The 18,892-nt window shown below is 41.8% G+C and overlaps 1 protein-coding gene and 1 long non-coding RNA gene across 4 annotated transcripts in view; one reads left to right on the plus strand and one right to left on the minus strand.

Annotated features, from left to right (window-relative positions):
• The window catches only part of TMTC1 (transmembrane O-mannosyltransferase targeting cadherins 1), a 138,352-nt gene that overhangs the window by 62,145 nt on the left and 57,315 nt on the right, over positions 1-18,892 (plus strand). For all 3 annotated transcript variants that reach the window (XM_064420973.1, XM_064420974.1, XM_064420972.1), the window contains 2 exons: positions 2,321-2,510; positions 14,179-14,300. In XM_064420973.1, coding sequence (XP_064277043.1) covers positions 2,321-2,510; positions 14,179-14,300 — 312 coding nt within the window. The remainder of the gene's footprint in view (positions 1-2,320; positions 2,511-14,178; positions 14,301-18,892) is intronic.
• On the minus strand, positions 7,233-9,470 carry LOC135301392 (uncharacterized). Its single transcript, XR_010363156.1, has 5 exons — positions 9,404-9,470; positions 8,824-9,042; positions 7,728-7,837; positions 7,528-7,648; positions 7,233-7,441 (listed from the first exon to the last, which is right to left on the minus strand). It is a non-coding gene; the product is annotated as an uncharacterized LOC135301392 (long non-coding RNA).

Here is an 18,892-nt window from a genome sequence, read left to right on the forward strand (position 1 = left end):
CCAGTCTGAGGGAGCAGAGGAGGGTTTTCTGGTGTGTATTGTGATTTGCATGCAAACTTCTATGAATATTGTGATGCCTATTGAAAATGTTAATATGCCAGGGCATAAAAGGACACTCCCTCCAAAAACTGTGCTCTCCTAAAGCATCAAGTACTTCTGGAAATCATAAACCTTCCTAAACCAACTCAGTGCTTCTGGAAATCCTGTCAAATATACATACTTGTAGTAACCATATCATATGCCGTGACATTATTCAGATTCATCTACATAGACATGCTTTTGTTTTAACAATAAAGCCAGAAATTAATCTCGGTTTGGCTTTGAAGTGAGTAGCTGTAAATAAATGCTGGCAGCCTTTTCCAAGCTGATGTGTTGAGGGTGATGGAGAAGTGTGTTTTATTGTGGCTGAGCAGAGGTGGGTCAGGCCACACATAATGTCACGAGTGAGTGCCTTGAGGTGATTAAGTCTCACAAGATTTTGTGTTGCTATGTTTCTCTGTAATGTGTGCCAGAAGGGTTGGTGACTAGAAAACACATTTGTTTCTTTAGAAAGACCGAACAATCAAAATTTTAAGAATCATTAGAGCAAAATTAGGTTATATTTTTGAGGGATGCTCTCTTAAATAGGAACTGGCTTTTAAATCACTGCCTCTGTTAAGAGAAGATTGATTTTCTTTCTTTTCCTTTTGTTTAGTACCTCAGGGTGGGAAAGGTGAGGAAAGTGCAGGGGATGGAAGAGAAGTGTATCAAATGGCTGAAAACCTTAAAAATGTGGGAATATTCCACTTCCCAAAACTGGGATTTTAGAAGGACCTGTGGGAAAATGAGAGTGTGCCTCTGTGACTGTTTATAATGACACATTCCAGCTCAGTAAGCCTCCTTGCTTTTGGGTCACTGTGCTGCTGGAAACATTTGTTTTTTGGATGAGAAGAGAAACTGATACCCTCACTTTGTAGTTATTTAAATATGTTTTCACAGAAATTCAGGGCCCAGCACCCATCTGGGAACTTCCTGCCTGGAGTCACACTTAGCTTCAGTGTCCTACCATTCTGCCACAGATTTGATGTTGTAAGAGCTGTTGTAAGGGGCTGCATTTTTACCACAAAGGGCCATGTTTGTGAGTGGCAAATGAGACAATCCTCTGTCTACATGCCTTGACATTTCTGCCATCCTTTTTTACCATTTTAATAAACCTGCAAGGTGCCATGGCAACTGGGTGTGATAACAGCTGCCGAAGCAGGCTCAGATGGAAGAAATCCTATGCAGGATAGAATGTAATTTTTTCCCTTTTTTGAGTATTTGCCATTTTTGGTGCTGTGTACAATGTGGGCTATTCCATTTGCAAGCAAAGGATGGGTTTGTCTCTTTGAAGGCTGTCACAATTTTATTTGGTTGACTTCACAATTACTGGAATAATCAATCTGCAGTCTCTTGTACTCAAAACTATTTCAACTTTAGATGCACTTTTTGGCAAGTAGATGCCAAGAAGCAAAAGCCTGGGGCAGAGAGGGATGTTGGTTTGATTTGGTTTTTTTTTCTTGTTTTCTTTAACCCAGTGGCACACATGCTGTTCTTTTTTAGTCCTTTGAAAGCCCTGCATACTTCCCAGAGGGCAGCACTCTCCCTATTTCTATTCCCCATTAATTTCCCCTCTATTGAGAATAACAGTTATTGAAGATTACAACAATTTGAAATCCCTGCTTCCCTATCACTTCTGTGGCACATCTCATGCAATCTGGCCCCAGCCCTAAGAAACTGCGATGGGATCAGCTAAGAATCACTCTGCCCCTCTCTTCTGTGTTTTCTCCCTGTTCCTTGATTTGCAAAGAGAAAAGGGAGAGGGGTCTGACTTTAATTGCTCCATGTTGTGCAGATAGAAGAAATCCTAAATTGTAAGTTAAACCCAGCTAAAGGGACATTTTGCATTGCAGCAGTGATGCAGTGAAGTGTGTAAAAGTTCAATATATATGTATATATAACTACCGGTGTAGTTATTCATTTATTGTTTAAACTGGTAGAAGGTCACTTCAAAAATCTAACATTCAAACAGGAGTTGAAATTCTGTTAGTTTTCCAAAGTCTGGTGCATGGAAACCATGTAAATATTACTGATCTTATGTTATTTCTTCAAATGACCTGTTAAAGTGCCCCTCACCTATGGTAGCATCTCTGTTGACAGAGAGGTGTGGCACTGCCTATTGGTACAGTGTTGTTGAATAGTTTTTTTGTTGTTTCCTCTTCCCGTGTGGTAGATGCCAAAGGAAGATGTTTCTTGTGCTGGCAGTCATCCCATGTATTACATTACCTGTTTTCATTTGCAGGTTTTTAACTTACTCCTACCTTCTGGCCTTCAATGCGTGGCTGCTGCTGGCACCGATCACCCTGTGCTACGACTGGCAGGTCGGCAGCATCCCTTTGGTCGAGTCCATCTGGGATGTGAGGAACTTAGCCACGGTGTTCCTGGTGCTGGTGATGACATTACTCAGCCTACACTGCATTGCTGCATTCAAGGTAACACCAAAAGCTGTGCAATACAACCTAAAAAAAAATAAATAAAAAAGTATTTTGTTTCCTAGTCTGCAGATGAGATGGTTGGTAAGCGCATGTTTTCCTCTGGAATGCATTGGAGTGAGGTGAAAAATCATTCCAGTAATAACTAATGCAGGCAAGCTCAACTGATGAAAATGTCTCAGTCTTTAATTGGTCTGATTTGAGGGCAGAACTTGGCCTGGACTCCTGCATTCAATTATTGTTAATGATCCAAACTCCACTGAAGTTGTTAAGCATCTCTGCCTCTCCCATAATCATTAAGCTTTTTGTCACTTACTTCAGATAGAACTGGGAACTGTCATTTGCAGAGCCTTTTGAAAATAAAATCAATTCCTCTATTTGCACTTTTGCTATGCTTCTAAAACCTAAACATTGGCTACATCTTGATGAGATTTTTTTTGTCAGCAGAGTAATGGAATGTGGGAAATCGGAAATGACCTGGAAATTGTTCTTTAGCGTAAATAATACAGTTGGTAAGCCATACTTCCCAATTCAGCATTTCAGAGATACCATTAATCATATTGCAGAAGTGAAAGTGAGGTTGTATAGCCTTGTCAGAAGTCAGATATGCACTTCCGTGGAAGGTTTTTTTTGTGGATCACAGGGAGCTACAACCTGTTTCTCTTTCAGTCGAGTTGTGGAAGCTTCTTTAAGAGAGGTGTTGGTAGTCACTTTGGAAATAGTACAAAAGTTTCTCTTCCTTAAATGTGTGTATGGCTGAAAAGCATAGTTGAAGGGTGTCAGGTTTTTAATACATGTTATGCTAAAATGTGCAGGCCACGTACATTTTCAGTCTACCCTGGCAGTCTTCCCTGTGCTCCTGATAAGAGAAAGAAAATGAACCAAAACAGTTTGAGACTGCAGAGTTATTAATTTAGATAATACATTCACAGATGCTGTATGGGAAATATGGGAAAACACCCTATTAGGTATTCACCAGTTCTACCTGCAGGTTGTACATCATCTCATATTCACCCAGCCTTCATTACTCACTGCTAGGGATATTCAGAACTGTTTGTATTAGACCTAATCCTGTTCTCAGGAAAGTTAATGATAAAATTCTCATTAGCCCAGTACTGAATACTTCTGAAAAATCTTATTCCATGTTCATTGAAGTTTTGTTTGCTTTTTATTTCTTCTCCTGCTGTCAGAACTATATGTAGGATTAATATAGTTGGTTTTCTTGAAAAAGATTTAACCATATTTTTATTACTTTTTAAAAAAACAATTCAGTCTGGATTTATGAATACCACAGTTTGAGTTGAAACTGCAAGTTTTAATTTTTTTGTGAGAAGTTCAGTTTTGCTCTTGGCGATTGTTAAACAACATGAATTTTGCTCTTTGGGCACTTACTATATGCTTTGAAATTCATCTTAAAGATTCCTTTGTGTTTATCCTTGAAGACCCCAAACACTGAATGAAGAGGATCTGAAGTGATCTGCTTTTGTATCTAATCCAGTAAAGCTAGAATGATCTTGACAAAGTGCTCTCATGAGCACTTGCAGCCTCCAACAAACCTACTGTGAACATGGAGCTGGTGGTGATTCCTGGGCATCACCTTGGATGTGTTTCCCTCAGCCCTCGGTATAGAGTCACAGAAGGGTTTGGTTGGAAAGGACCTCAAAGACCACCCAGTTCCAACCTCCCTGCCATGGGCAGGGACACCCTTCACTAGACCAGGTGGCTCAGAACTCCATCCAACCTGGCCTTGAACACTTTGAGGGATGGTGCATATGTACATATATAATTCGAAGTATAATTGGAAATATTTTGCTTTTCAGGAAATTCTACATTTCTGAAGCTATTTTCTGTTTTATTTGTAGCTACTCCCACAATCTCTGAATTGTGATACTGCCATTCAGTGGTGTGAAGATGGTTGTGTTGGGCTGAGTGGTATGAATTACTGAGGAAAGCAAACAGGAAGCAGCACTTTTCCTGGAAATAAATGATGCCATTTGACTTCAAACAATCCCTTTTATAACAGGGAGAGGGGAATTCAGGGCACATGAACTGCAGGCACTATTCATTGTATTAGGGTCTTCGGAAAGCATCTTTCCAGATGCAGCAGCAGTGGCCTTTTATAAGGCATTGCTTCCCCCAGGAAGGACCATCCTTCAGTCAAGCCCCAGACAAGCTATTACCCAATGCTTTACAGCTACGAGGCAGCACAAGATATATCAGTTGATTTCTCACATTTCGTAAAGTGTGAGATGTTCTGCTTTCTTTTGGAAGCAAACAGAACAGTCTTAGCAGCCATTTTTCTCTCCTTTTTCATTGCAAGGTCTCACCTGGAAGAGGTAGTTTGCAATTTCCTAAGGAATGATTGTAGAGTGAACAGGCATGCAATGCAGTCTATGTGCCTCTCTCTTTAGAGTGTAGGTGTGCAAGAGAGAATGAAACCTCATATTCATCCTCAGTGGCACCATTGCTTTCCTTCCTGCAGCACAGAGAATGGAAATGCTAGAAATTGTTTTGGCAGCAGTGAAGACTTTGGTCCAGTGAACAATGAACTGATTTTCAGTGGCAAGAGGTGATGTGTGTGCATCCACAACACAAACTCACAGGAGACTCCCAGAATGTTTTGTGTGGACTGTAATTGGAGAATGCATGGGTTGGATTTCTGCCTTTGTTGTCGCTGAATTTTAAACAGGGCTAATTTGTTGACGTTTGTGATTAGGGTAATAACTCTGCTGGGCATGTATGTGTGGTGCTGATAAAGGACATCTAAGGCATGAAGCTTTCTTGTTTCATTTTGTGAATGTGTTATACCTCAGAAAGAGAAGAAACAGTGGAAGATTTCTACCCATGGGTGCTTTCCTTAGAACATGTCTGTTACTAGATAGGGATTTAGTGATGAAAACTGCAGAAACAAGAGAAGGCAGCTCTCCAGTTTGTTTGGTGAGAGAAGCCTCCCTTCTCATCCTGCTTGAGCACCTTCACTGTTGTCTTCCTCTTTACTTAATGAGGAGGTCACTTCAAAAAATGGCTTTGTTGACTTCCATTACTTCCATTCTCTGGGTTGTTTCTCCTGTGTGGTGTGAATCCCTCTCACCAGCTGGAGAGCTCCCTGTGAAACAGCTCCCCACGTAGGACTGGTTCTGCTCAACTCTTTGCAGTGAATGTCCTCACACAGGCTTCAGGCAGTGTGCTGGGGATGTGACAAAGGCTGGGGGTGCTATTGAAAATGCCTGCATCCTGGAGAAATTTTAATAGTTGGGAAAAGAGGATGACATTTATTTATTGTTCATTGTCAAAGATAGCCTTAGCTATGAGGAATGGTTGTGGTGTGACTTCCAGCTGGGTTACAAAGGTACCAAGAAATGGATGAGGCATACTCTCAGTGGATGTCAAGCATGCCAGTCACAGGGTCAGAAAAGTAATCTAGTGCTTCAGAAGGCCACTGGGGTACCCAAGGGCCCATGGCACTGCCTTTCTTTGCCGGAAGATACAGGGAGCACCTGGTGAACTGGAGGGGGGACAGTTCTTGGCATTATCATCAGGACGACAGTTTATTTCTTTGACATGTCATAATAATTCAATGAGCATGAAAGGACGACCCTTCAGATGTTTGAAGCTCCACTCTGCATGGCATTTTTAGGTCGCTGGCTAATTAGCAGCTTGTCCCATAGTTTTAGCTGTGAATGTATGTGTACAGAGCACGTGAAGGATGGGATTCCATTTTCTCTGTGGTACCTGACATATGGAGGGCTGACAGTGGGAAAACTCGTGTGTGTAATGGCCTAATTCAGCAGGGTGATCTGGAAAATGAACTTGAAGCAGTGGCTTTTGCACCTGGGCAATGTGGGGGAGTGTGGGAGTGTATTGAACCTCATACTGACGGCGCTCACGCATTTGTACTCGTGACCAGCATTGCAAAGGCACCTTCTGGTGGTTCACAGCACCTTCTGCTCGTTCAGCAGGAGCACAGAATGATGTGCAGCAGTTTGCTCATGTCCGAGGAGGGAGTGCTACTAATGTTTCACGTCAATTAAAAAACCAAAAAAATCTAGTGTGCTCTGTAACTTTTTTAAAGAATGTGCTTGGCTGTTCTGTGTGATGTGGTTACATATGGTACAGGAAATTGGGATGGTTTTCAGGTTATATTCATGGCATGTGACTGACATATGTATTATCCTAATCTGTCATATGCTACAGTTGGTTGTTTTTTATTTCAGATCTAATTTTAAAGGTGATGCTGCCTCTGTGAATTTCCCTGCATGGTGCTTCTTAGCCAAGACAAGGCATTTTATACCATATTGTGATGACTTTATTTTGTGCTGTAATTGGCATCATATTGCCATTTATCTGGTGGATTATATGTATGGATAGCATCTGAGCATATTCTTCAGTGACTTTCAGACTAAATTTCTTGGCTGACAACGTTCAGTACCATCCAAGAGAGGAATGCATTTGCATTCTTCTCTTTGTGTGCATGTTTCTGGTGTTTCTGCTAGCACTCATTATGTGTATTTTGTCATGCTATTTACTTTACCCTGCACTCATGAGACCTTTGCCTCATTTCCCAGGTTTGGCATTTCATTAATAAATCACAGCTTATGGACCTTTCTGGGGAGGAATTGCCTTTTATAATATTCTACAGCAGTACCAGCATAGTTAGAAACTATGCCTAGCAAAATTTATATGCCACAACACTTTCAGAACAATACCTGCTTCAAAGGCACAGCAAGGTGAATAAGGCTATTTATTGATGGAGTCTATCTGACGAGCTGGAAACCACAGTCATTTCCATAAAAGGTCCATTTAAAATAAATCCTGCTTTCATTTTCCTGAGGGCCACTTGAATTCCTTCCACACAGAGAGAAGGTCAGGACTGATGTTCTTAATCCTTTGCAGCGAGTTTTTTTCTGTGCTGCTTCTGTTGTTAGTATTTGCTGCAGGGAGAGAGTAATAAGCCAGAAAGAGTGTTCAGTGAAATGTGGAGGAAGGGGGGAGCCCCTTGCAGGCACCCCGAGCTCACCGGCCGCGTTTCTGCTCTGTCGAGTGCTGCAGCCGCATCAGCTGCGTGCCGGTCCCTGGTGGGGCTGGGAGGAGCAGGGAGCCTGCCCAGGGAGCTCGCTGTGCCAGCTGACAGACTCAAGCTGAAGGGAAAAGCTGCCTTAGTCTGTATGTGGCTGCTGTTCTGGATGAAAAAAGCAGCCACAAGAACTGTCAAAATACCTTGTGCATCGGATTTTCTTTTGCTCGGTGGATGTTTGGAAATAGCAGGTTTGGAGCGTGGTGCTCAGAGTAAATACAGCCACAGCTTGAAGTAGTTCTGATTTGGCTCCCTATGAATATATTCAGCATCTCACCAAATGGGCTCTTACTGCCTGCAGCGTGGTGTAGGTAATTATCATGGGGGCAGGAAGGTCTGCCATTTTCGGCATATTTAGGCTGAATTACTCCTTTTATTCTGCCATTTTCTTCCTCTGATTTGAGTTCATATTTCAAGGCCTACTCAGAGCTGAAAGGTTTTGAAAGGCACAGTAGTAGTAAGTAGGAGAGTTTAAGTGAAATGAGGAGTAAGAAATTTACAGCTGGGAGGGGTAATGATTGTTCATTGTGGCTACTTGGCCTCAGTTAAACATTGGGGTGCCAAGCTGCTGTGTGGGTTTTGGTTTTTGTTAGGCTCCTCTTGTTCCATGTTACCTTCTCAAGAGCAAATTCACCATGAACCAAGTTGCTTTTCCAAAAATTGTGGTTTTATGTACCGCAAATTTGTGCATTGAATTTTAGCTGTTTTGGTTTTTTTGTTTTCCCCACCTAGTCAAGCAGCCTGCAGTCACAGAATGAAAGGGAAGAGGGAAAAGCAACCACAAGGTGAAAAGGATTATTCTAATTTCTGGAGCAATTTGTTAGTTTTCCTATTTCCTTTTGGAATGTTCCACTTTTCTTTCAAAGATTTGTGTGCTTCTTCATCCTGCCTAAATGGGCTTGTCAAGTGGAATTAGAGTTTGCAGAGATTAAGGGTTGGGAAAATGAGCTTATATCTTAAAGGAGTTTCAGAAACCTGGGTGAGAAAGACCATAAACACACAGCTGAATGGATGGGTAGCTGACTTCTAGAGGGAAAAAAAAAAAATTAAGATACTAATATAAAATAGAAATATTATGGGATATATTTCTGTGCCCTGTTATGGGAATGGGAAAGGACTGCTTTCTGCTTTAATTCTATAATTGAAAATCAGATTTCCAGAGGTGTTGAGCACCCAAAATTCTCATGAAGGTAAAGTTTTTAGGCATTTTCAGCATTTCTGAAAACTGTGCTGTTTTACCTGGTACAGACCAGGACTTTCTTCCTTCTGGAAACAGAGAGGGAATGATCTTGTTAGGGTGGTCTGAGACCTATGCTGAGGATTTCTCTTCAGATAATCCTGGGTGAGGAAGTCACTGCTCCTTTCAAGGTTTTGGTTTCAGATTCTAACTGTATGTTTCAGTTTCTGGTGTATGTTTTCCTGTGCACCAGTTCCTGAAGAGGTGCTCCCACTGGTGAACTGGAAAGTAGTTTCTCTGTTGTTGCCAAATACTTGAAATAGTATCAGTGTGTCAGGTAGTTAATACACAGTCAGCAGTGATTATCAAAATAACATTAGAAATCCATGTCTATTTCTATCAAAACTAGATGATCACCAAGAAAAAATTAGTTATTTTAGGAAATGAGTGAGTTACTAAGCCTGGCATTCAAGTAGCTGGTGCTACTGAAGATGCTGGTTTTTTATTTTTAATTTTTTTTTTAATGAGAGGAGAAAATAAAACTCCTAATAAAGTGTAGTGATTAGAGAATTTGTGGCTCTATTTCTAGGAGCAAGCTGATTAAGACATGTGTCTGAGCCAGTTTTGAAGCTGATAAGTTACCTTTTGCTTACCAAATGCTGGAGTTTTTCAGACCATCTGTTGACACCTGACTTTTGGCATCATTCACTTGGAAGCAGTGGCACAGGCAGCAGAGTGAAATAACCACAGCTCCACAGTGCCCTCCTGTTTGGTCACAGTGGATAAAGATGTGTGTGTCCCATCCAGGTTTCTGCTGGTGCCCTGAGGAGAGCATGCTGATGGTGCATGGAGCATGGTACAGCTCTGCCATGGTCCTTCTGTGTGTGCACCAGTCAGGTGAGACTTGGAAACACCCAGAGCCCCTGTGAGCTTTACAGCCACTGAGGTGTTTTTTTTCCCTCCTCCTTTGAAGGAATCAATCCCTAGGGTTAATTCCTGATTAGCTTAATGCTTTCTTTTTATCACCTTATGCATGAATGGAGAGTGAATTTGACATGCTTCTACACCATCCCTTTTATCTTTAATGCTGTGTGTGTGGAAAGTGCAAGAGTGGATGTTGCAGATGCTGACCTCTTGCCAGGTGAGATGCTGACCTCTTGCCAGGTGAAATGCTGCCAGTGGTGTGATGCAGACTGGTGAGGAGTCACATTGCTGAGCCACCTTCATGAGAGAGTGGGAGAGCAGGAATAGATGGAGCAGGGTTGTGTGCAGGCTGCACTAAGGGTTTGTACAAATGGATGTTTGGAATAAACTGAAGAAGTGTCATCTTCTGTGGTCTGCAGAGAGTCATGCAGCTTCTCTGGGTCTCTGTGTCTCTTTTGATGGATAATGCACTTACCTCCTAGGCCTGGAAGTGTTTGAAAATGTGTAACAGCAATAATTGCTTTTGTACAGCTGTGCACTACCAGCTTTCCTGGATGCAGCTTTTCTGCACATGCAGTCAGGTGTTCCAAGCAGACGATGGGCCTTCTAGAGCTCTCTGTCACAGGGATTGATGCCTTTGGTAGGAGGGAGATCTTTACTCCATGGAGCTGTTGGAACTAAAGAGTGGAGAGGTGACACTTGTCTCATTCTCAAAAAAACCAGTTAGAGGAAGGAATTAAACCCATTTGATTGCCTTTCCATCAAACAGACAAGCATGTATAAACACCTGAAACATTCTGAGGTAGAACAGTATGGAATTTGCTTGGATTTGTTTGCCCAGCTGCTCTCTTCCCTGAGGTGCAGCTTAGTCCAGCCAGGAGAAATGCTGTCCTCACAGCTCTGCTTTCCAGTGCCTCAGCCCTTGGAGGTGCCAGGCAATGTGAACATCAGTCCTGTCAGCACAGTGCAGACTTCATGGATCTGGCACCTCAGACCATGCCTCCTCCAGGGAAAAAGCAAGGAATTCACTTATGCAAGCCCATAGTTATGGCAGTTATGCTGGAGTGATCTGTGCACCTCCTGCACTCACACTTAGAGGGCTCTGCCTTGTGAAAGACTTGTGCTTTAATGGTAGGCAGCAAATACTTATTTATGGCTCAGGAATATGTCTTACATGTAAAATGGGAAGACCTTGTCAGTTGTAAATTCTGGAGTTTCTTCCTTTTCTCCCAAATTGCTAAGGAAGCAATTTTTGAGACTTATTGCTGTATTGATCATGTTTGACCTTGGAGTGATTCTTTGATATTCTTTTTGAGACAGTGAGACGCTTTTTTTGCATTGCCCTTGGGAGAAATAGTTTTCTTTAGTTCTTTGATAAGTCTGTAAAAAGAAAGTTAGAAAGCTCTTTTCTAAATCAGTTTTGGTTTGGTTTGTGGTTTTATTGGTGTGGGTTTTTTGTTACAGTATAATGAAGCCCTAATTGTAATGAGTTAGATGTGAATTTCAAAACTCCTCCCTCTCACCAAGCTATTTACTATAACAAATGCTATTTTGATTTGAAATTGGTTTGTCTTTGACAAGAGAAATCATTCTGAAGTTAATTCATACGTGTTTGTTGATTCTCCCCCCACCAGAGACTACAGTGACAGAAAGACAAGCTTTGTATTTCCAAAAGCAAGCACTGTCTTTAAGGGGAAAGGAATTGTCTCTCTGAGTGCAGTGATGTATAATTTCTAGTCCTAGCTATTTTATTTTAAGGAGAAAGGAAGACAAACAAAATTGCCTATTACTCTTTAAAAGCTTTTTCTACTGCTCTGGGCACCTGGACGATGCTGATTCTGACACCTTTACCTCAGCTATCTCAAATGGGATCATATGACCAAAGTAGCTAAACCAAAGAAATGGTCCTAATATTTCTTTTATTTCTTTGCCAGGAAAATGTAACAGGTTATATATAGGTTGGATTTGTTTTATTTAGAAAAACACATGGAGGGGATTTCCTGTGGCTTGTGTTGCATGGGAGATGCTGCTGCCCTCTGTTCCTGCAGCCCCAGGAGTGGCTCACAGGCACGACCACACGTAGCACAAAACCAGCTGAAGCCTGGCCTTCGAGGACCAGCCCTTCCCAAAGGCCTCTGCCTTAATGGAATGCTTTGAAAAGGGCACTGCCAGGTGTTTTTTGTTTCAGAAGTAAGGAGCACCATGGAGGGTTCTGCTGCTCCATGAGGCTGGTTGGTGTATGCTGGGTTCCAGTCTCTGAGCCCTGCCCAAGGGACTGAGCTGGCAGCCCTCAATGGCATTAGCATTGAGTTGTTCTGGGGGAGAAAAAGGGCATGCAGAACCATTTGATCCTTCAGCTGAGCTAATTCCCACATTTTCCTCTTTGCCATTTGATGTACAAGTTTTATTTGTCTTTCTCTGGCATTCGGTTTCCTTTGCTTATCTGCAGTGCTGCAGCCTTTAATAACACCATGTCCTTCCTAGAGATGTTTAACTAGAGGTTGTTTTCCCAGTTATTGATTTAATGATCAACAACTGGAGAAATATTTGATAGCTGGTTTGTTTGAAAGCAAGTGTGTATCTTGGGGGCTGAGAATGTTGTATTTTCTAGCAGTGCACTCCCTTAGGCCCAACATACCTTGTTGTGCCTCCTGGTCCTTAGTGTCAAACCCCTGAGGTAGAGTGGTAGCAGAAGATGGGCACCATAATCAGGTCAGACAAAGTGGGAAGGGAGAGCCAAATGGCAGGAGAAAAATGGAGTATATTTCCATATCTGGGTGGGGAGGGAAGTTGAAGTTGAGCTAGAACTGGTAATTTTGATTCAGAGTTGAGAAGAAATTTTTAATCTTTTTTTTTTTTTTTTCAATTTTCTGTTGTAATTACCAGGCTCATCATCTTTATGGATTGATGTCTCCTTCAGCTCTCAGAATAATGCACTTTAGATGCTGTTTTGACTGCATGTAGGCACTAGTAACTGTGAATCCAAGATTCTGAAAAAGTGGATAATAGGAGTACTATAGATAACTATGGTGCTATTTAAAACACATATTGATAAAGAAGTCTGGAGACGTGAATTCTACTCCTCTCCCTGCCTCATGATTCCTCTCTGAGCCAGGAGAAATCCATGCACTTTTTTGTGATCATGTGTTTCAGCTCCTCTGAAGCGACATCAGAGCCTCCTGACTTGTACCCTTGCTTTTGGTACCCACAGAAAAGACCTGTTGTCTTTCCCATAGAATAGGATGAATATATTTTAGTAGTAGGCCTTCTGAATTTCAGCCACTCTCTAGACCAGTGGTATCTGCTGTTGCAGTCAGTGCAAAAGCAAGACAGTTTGTACTGCTTGGTCCCTCATCATTGATTGGACTCCATTTCTCTACTCAAAAATCTTGTTCAGTGTTTCTAAATGTTGCTCCCTCTGGCAAAGAGAAGTCAATTTGCTCTCCAAAACTGAGAAATTGCCCACAACAATTAGCAAGTGCTGCAACCATTAAGTGATTCTGGTTGCATCTGTTTCTGAGCGTGACAAAGCTTCTCAGGATGTCTGCAGACAGTGAGAAGCAGTATCTGAGCCAGGAGAGCACAGATGTCTGCCTGGGTGATTGGCCAGGCCTAAAGCTACACTTCCATCCTGGTGTCATTCTTGGAGAAGCAAGAGCTGATTTACCCTCTTGGGGTGGAGCTAAAGCTGAAACTCAGCTTGCTCAGGAGGCTTGGGTCTCTCCATGGCAAGAAGAGTGGCCACTGCTTCCCTGGGTGCCTGTGCTGGCCCCACGGATCACACTTGCTTTGAATTGCTTGTAGTAATTCCATTCCTCCTCAAAGAGTCAGCTAACATTAAAGTGAGTACAAGTGGAAGGCATTAACTGAGCTCAAGTTAAAAACATTAATTTTAGCATACAGCATGTCTCAGATTTCTGACTCTGTATGACTGTGGAGACCTTGTGTGTGAAAGTATCATTTCAAGTGTAGCTATTTTCCTTGAAAGAGATAAAATGACTGCATTAATGTGTCACTTGGGGCTAGTTTTCTTTACACAAAATGTGACTGATTGAACAGCTTTTTCTCTGTTATAAACATTTAGGATTGAACGCAGCAGTCTGTGTGTATGTGATATACATTTGTGTATTTACATACAGCCACACTGTTGTAGACAGGCTAATGTATACATTCACACTACTCTCTACTTACATATTACCAACATGAGTTATATCTTAGGTGATAGCTGTGCCATGCATATCGTAGAGCTGACCTTGGGAAAGACACCAAGGGTAATAATAGACACAGTGGGTAGTGTTTGTGCACTTTCTGGGCATGTTAAATGCACCAAGAGTGCATAAATATCAAAGATTAGTGTCTTGTAAAAATTTCTGTTAAATAAAAAAACATGCCAAATGTTAATCTGAGTTGCTTTTTTAAGACCCTCCAAAAAGTTATAGGTGAATCAAGTTGGATTTTTTTAGTTGATATTGTTTAATTTTGTATTATTGCAGAAACTGGAACACAAAGAAGTTTTGGTTGGCTTGTTGTTCCTGGTTTTCCCATTCATCCCAGCCAGCAACCTCTTCTTCAGGGTGGGATTTGTGGTGGCAGAGCGAGTCCTTTACATGCCGAGGTAACTATTGCAATTGAATTTTTTTTTTTTTTTGCTAATGAGACCACCATCTCATTTTATGAAAGCAGGCATGATTACTTCCCTTTTAAGTACTTCAAACATTATATTGCAAGTCAGTGTGTTCTCTGCCTGGGAATTTTGGTGTTGCAGCATGTGAGATTTTATAGTCAGCTGAAAGCAGATTGCTTGGCAGGAGCAAAACTACTCAAAATCCTTGCTTTTCTTTTTAAACACAGGTTTTTTTTGTGTGCTTGACACAGTTCAGTAAAGAGATGAGGTGTTGTTTCTTGAGGGTTGTCCTCAAGACTCTTTTTCTTGGCATTATCACATTAAGTTCCTTAATGATTTTATCTTAAAGACAGCAGATGGAAAGTTAGCCTGTCATGTTTTTATTGGGTTCTTGTTCAGCTTTCCCACTCCCTTAGGTGGTCAGTAAATACAAGGGAGATTTTTGCTGTCTCAGAAGGCTCCTGGATTCAGTTGTGGGATATGCACATGGGCTCCTGCCTGTAAGCTACAGATTGCTTACACTTCTAGGAGTGGAGATTTGCACTTGGTGAACAGGAGGAGGGAAATCCAGCCACTTCTCCATCCCTCAGCCAGTGCTCTGAATTTCTCCTCAGCTTCCAGACCCTAACAATTGTCACTTCAGCTGTCTGGGTTCTTCCGATTGCATTTATGTAGAGACAGGTTTGAGGTGTCACTTGTGACATCTCCACAGTGTCCACACCAGAGGCTGCAGTGGCACTCAGAGGCCATTCATCCAGGATGCACCAGACCATTGCCCATTTGACAGAAACACAGGCTGGTTGAGGCTGGAAAGACCTTGGGATGTCATCTGGTCCTAATGATGGGCAAGCAGAGCCAGTTGTCTGGGACCAGGTACAAGCAGCTTTGAGTTCAAAGAGGGAGATTCCACAACAGCTCTGGAAAACTTGTACCAGAGTAGTTTGTTCCATGCATGAGCATAAGTGAATGCTGCATCTTGGATGCTGCAAGTTAGAAATCTCAATTCTACCCTTGGTGTAGGGGACCAGCCTCTGTTATATCACATGGGAACTGCCATTGCAGAGCTGATGACAAAACAGAAGTCCTCAGTTTCACCCTGGGTTACTTTGTGACAAGTGAAACAGAAGTTTCATTCCACAGAACATTTAAATTCTATTCCTCAGGAGTTGTGCGTCCAAACATCCTAAGAAAAATGCTTACAGATAGTCTTTTGAAAAGCTGTATATATTCTGATTGTCACTGGTGCACTGTCACAAAAAGGCTGCTCCTCAGTGTAAACCTCAGGCTGTGGAGGAGCTATTGCATGTGTTATAAGGCTCTTATGCAGTTAGGCTGTATCCCTGTGCCTCTGTACACAGAAATGCTTTTTAGGTTAAATTCTGCTCACTTTGTTTACATCACTAGCCCTGCCTTTGTTAGCTGAGGGTACACCTGAAAGTATAGTGAGTGAAAGTTGTCTCTTAAGAGTTCTTTTGCAAATGATACCCTCAACTAATGGATCCTGCATCACTTCAAATTAACTTGGAAATCAGATTGCTTTAAATTCATGTAACAGAAAATGAGGAAACACATGAAAGAGCAAAGCTATTAAGGAAACAGTCAGCTGAACACAGGGCTATGTTGAGTGGTTGCATTTCTGAATCTCAAAAGAACAACTGCGGAAAATACTTGAGCTGTCAGCAGTTCCTCGTCCTCCTCCAGATGAGACTGCTGATATAATGAGAGGAGGGGCAATGAAGAAGAAAAAAGGGTATGTTTGCACAGAGAAAATTAATCAGCGTTAACATGTGTGCATATAGTTTGTATAAAGCTTTTCATCTCCCTGAGGGCTTTGCAAATATATGACCTACAAAATAGGTGATTGATAGTTGTTAGGGTTTTGTTGTTTGTTTTTTTCAATTAGAAAGACTGAGGTAGAAGGATTAAATGGTTACTCTGGAGTAGGTCTGTGTCAAAGTCCCTGGATCTCATATTTGGCTCAGATCATTCCTGTCCTGCTTTGCAACATTTGGTTTTTGCTCTTAGCCCAGGCTGGTAGGTAGCTGGCATGGAAGGGGAAGGCAGACCCTGGCAGTGCATGGCAAAGGTGGGGACTTCCTTGCCAAATGATCTGGAGAGAGCTGAGCATCTCTTGCATCCTCCAAGTCCAAAATTGCAGGGGTGATGAGGGGGACTTCTGCTAACATTCATGACTATAGCAACACAAAAACAATGTGATTTTGTTTTGTTTTGCTTTTTCCCTGGGGAGGATGGCAATTTAATAAGGATGGCTAAGGAAGTGCTAGTGTTCTTTATTTAGAGCAGCCTGTGGCAGTTTTCTCAAGTTACATCTTGAAAAGGGGTTTTCCTATCCTTTGCCCTTCGGTCTCTAAAACTCAGCAAGTCAGAGGTTGCCATGCAGTTTTATTTAGACAAAAGTCCTCAAAGAGATTCAGAGGATTTGGTGATCTATGTTTTTGGGCTTATGCTGGAAGGCTCTTTCCTCTCTCTGTTTCAAGCAATAGCATTTTATTGATATTTATGGGTGTGGCACTTGCATTTTTATGGATGGGACAGTGGAGTATGTGTGTCACAGCCTGAAGTCCTGATTCAGTGGTGCTCAGTAGGCACCTGGGGAAAATGTCAACCATTTTCTTTTCAATAAAAGTTAAGTAAGGACCCAAGGATTTATGTAAAATATATTAGAAAGAAGAAAGAAATAAGCCTTTTGCTCAATGCCTAATTAAATGGCTGGGCCTTGCCTTCTGGGGATTGATGAGTATTTGGAACAATTCCTCTTCTGTCTGCAGCCCTGCCTCAGGGGAGAATCATACAAACTATGTCAAAATGGTTGAATGTTTTCTTTAATTGTGTTCAGCTAAACAGAAATATTTGGAGAAAATATTTCTTGTATTTATTTTTCATTTGAAGGTTACAAGCACGTATTTGTTTAAATTAGGAATTTTTAATAATAGTATTACTTTAGCTTGAAAAACTTCATTGGAAAACAATTTATTGTCTTTTAACTTGTAATTTTGTTTGTTTGTTTGTTTTTTCTTGTGTGTAAGATGGGAAAAGTTGTTTTCAGGAGGGCAAAGGCTGTGAAATACCTAGGGAGTGATGAACAGGATACACCTCTCTAGGCCAGTTTTCCAAAGTGGCATCACTTAAAAAACTGAGTCAGTGAAAGACTTAAATTACAGTTTTTTTCCCCTCTTCAAAATGTCGATGGAAATGCTTCTCAGAACCCCACAGACAGTGTAATTGTTTGGAACTGCAGAATGACTGAGGGCAGGCAGTTGTTCTGAGTCCTGAGCAATTTGTAGTCAGGCAGGAGCAGCAGCTCTTCCTCTGTGTAGCCCTTAGTGTGCAGAAACAGAGGCAGCAATGCAAACTCTTGGTCTATCCAGGAGCTGCCTGCTCTACTGACATTCCCACAAAGCTGGGCTTGCCCTCACCTCATGGGCTCAGACCTCTCCTACCAGAGCAATTTCTGTGTTTTCCTCATCTTTCACTGATAGCTGTGGCTCCTGGCTGAGCTGTTGTGTCATAGCTGGACAACCTTAGGCTGTTTTCACAGCCTCATATGAACCAACAAATCAACCAAAACGTTGCTCCGTGGGTTGTTTCCAATTTGCTGAAAGCAGCAGGCAATCCAGTGGTACCTGCCCCATTTTTATGGCCACTTGTTCGTGGTGGATATTGCAGTGAGTGGGTTGCAGGGTGCACAGTTACTCTTTCCCAGCACAGGCAATTACAGGCTGCCGTTGGGTTTTTTTGCCAGCTCCTCACTATATCAAGAGTTGACGTTGCAACCCTAATTGACAATACTGGGAGATGAGATCACTGCTGTATACAGGATGGCATTTGCTTCACCATCTATCTTAAAATCTGCTAGAAGGCCATCATCCAGGAAAAAGCACACTTGTATTTTTCAAGAAATTAACACATCATGGTAAGGTTTTCCTCATGCCATAGCAAAGCAGAGACCACATGAATTTTTGCCTCTGCATAGAGCATGTTTTTAATCCTTTGTGCTAAAGCACTTTTTCCAGCTGGTGTAATATCAAACATTAGTAACTTATGTAATTGGAGGGGGCAAAAAAAGGATCCTGGTACGTGGTGGAATCATCTGTAACTTTTATGAACCTGATAATTTCTGAGCAGAAGTGCTTACAAGGTAGCCACTTGGGGATGGGACTTACTGGTGCTTCCTCCTGGGAGCATGTCATGTACTCCACATTATCTTCATTTTCCTAAAGACCAGTTGAGCAATGGGGTTTCAGTTTCCTGTGCCACTCCTTCCTTTATTGTCATTTGAAGCTACAAGTTCACTGGGAGCTGAACCTCTGTTTGCCTTTCTAAATTCTTTCAGTATTAGATCAGATCCTGTAAAGGATCATCTGATTTACAGAAGAAGCTTCTTTTTTTATTTGGAGTCAAACACTGACCCAGTGAAGTCAGCAGTGAAAGTCTCATTGGCTCAGTGGAGCCAGTTTATCTTCTCCCTGATCTCAATTCAATGACACAATTAAGCATTTTGCCAGTTTTCATGTTAAGTCCACAAGTCATTTGGGATTTGTATACAGAATCCAAATTACACC

This window comes from Passer domesticus, chromosome 5 (genome assembly GCF_036417665.1).
Source record: "Passer domesticus isolate bPasDom1 chromosome 5, bPasDom1.hap1, whole genome shotgun sequence".
Taxonomy (NCBI): domain Eukaryota; kingdom Metazoa; phylum Chordata; class Aves; order Passeriformes; family Passeridae; genus Passer; species Passer domesticus.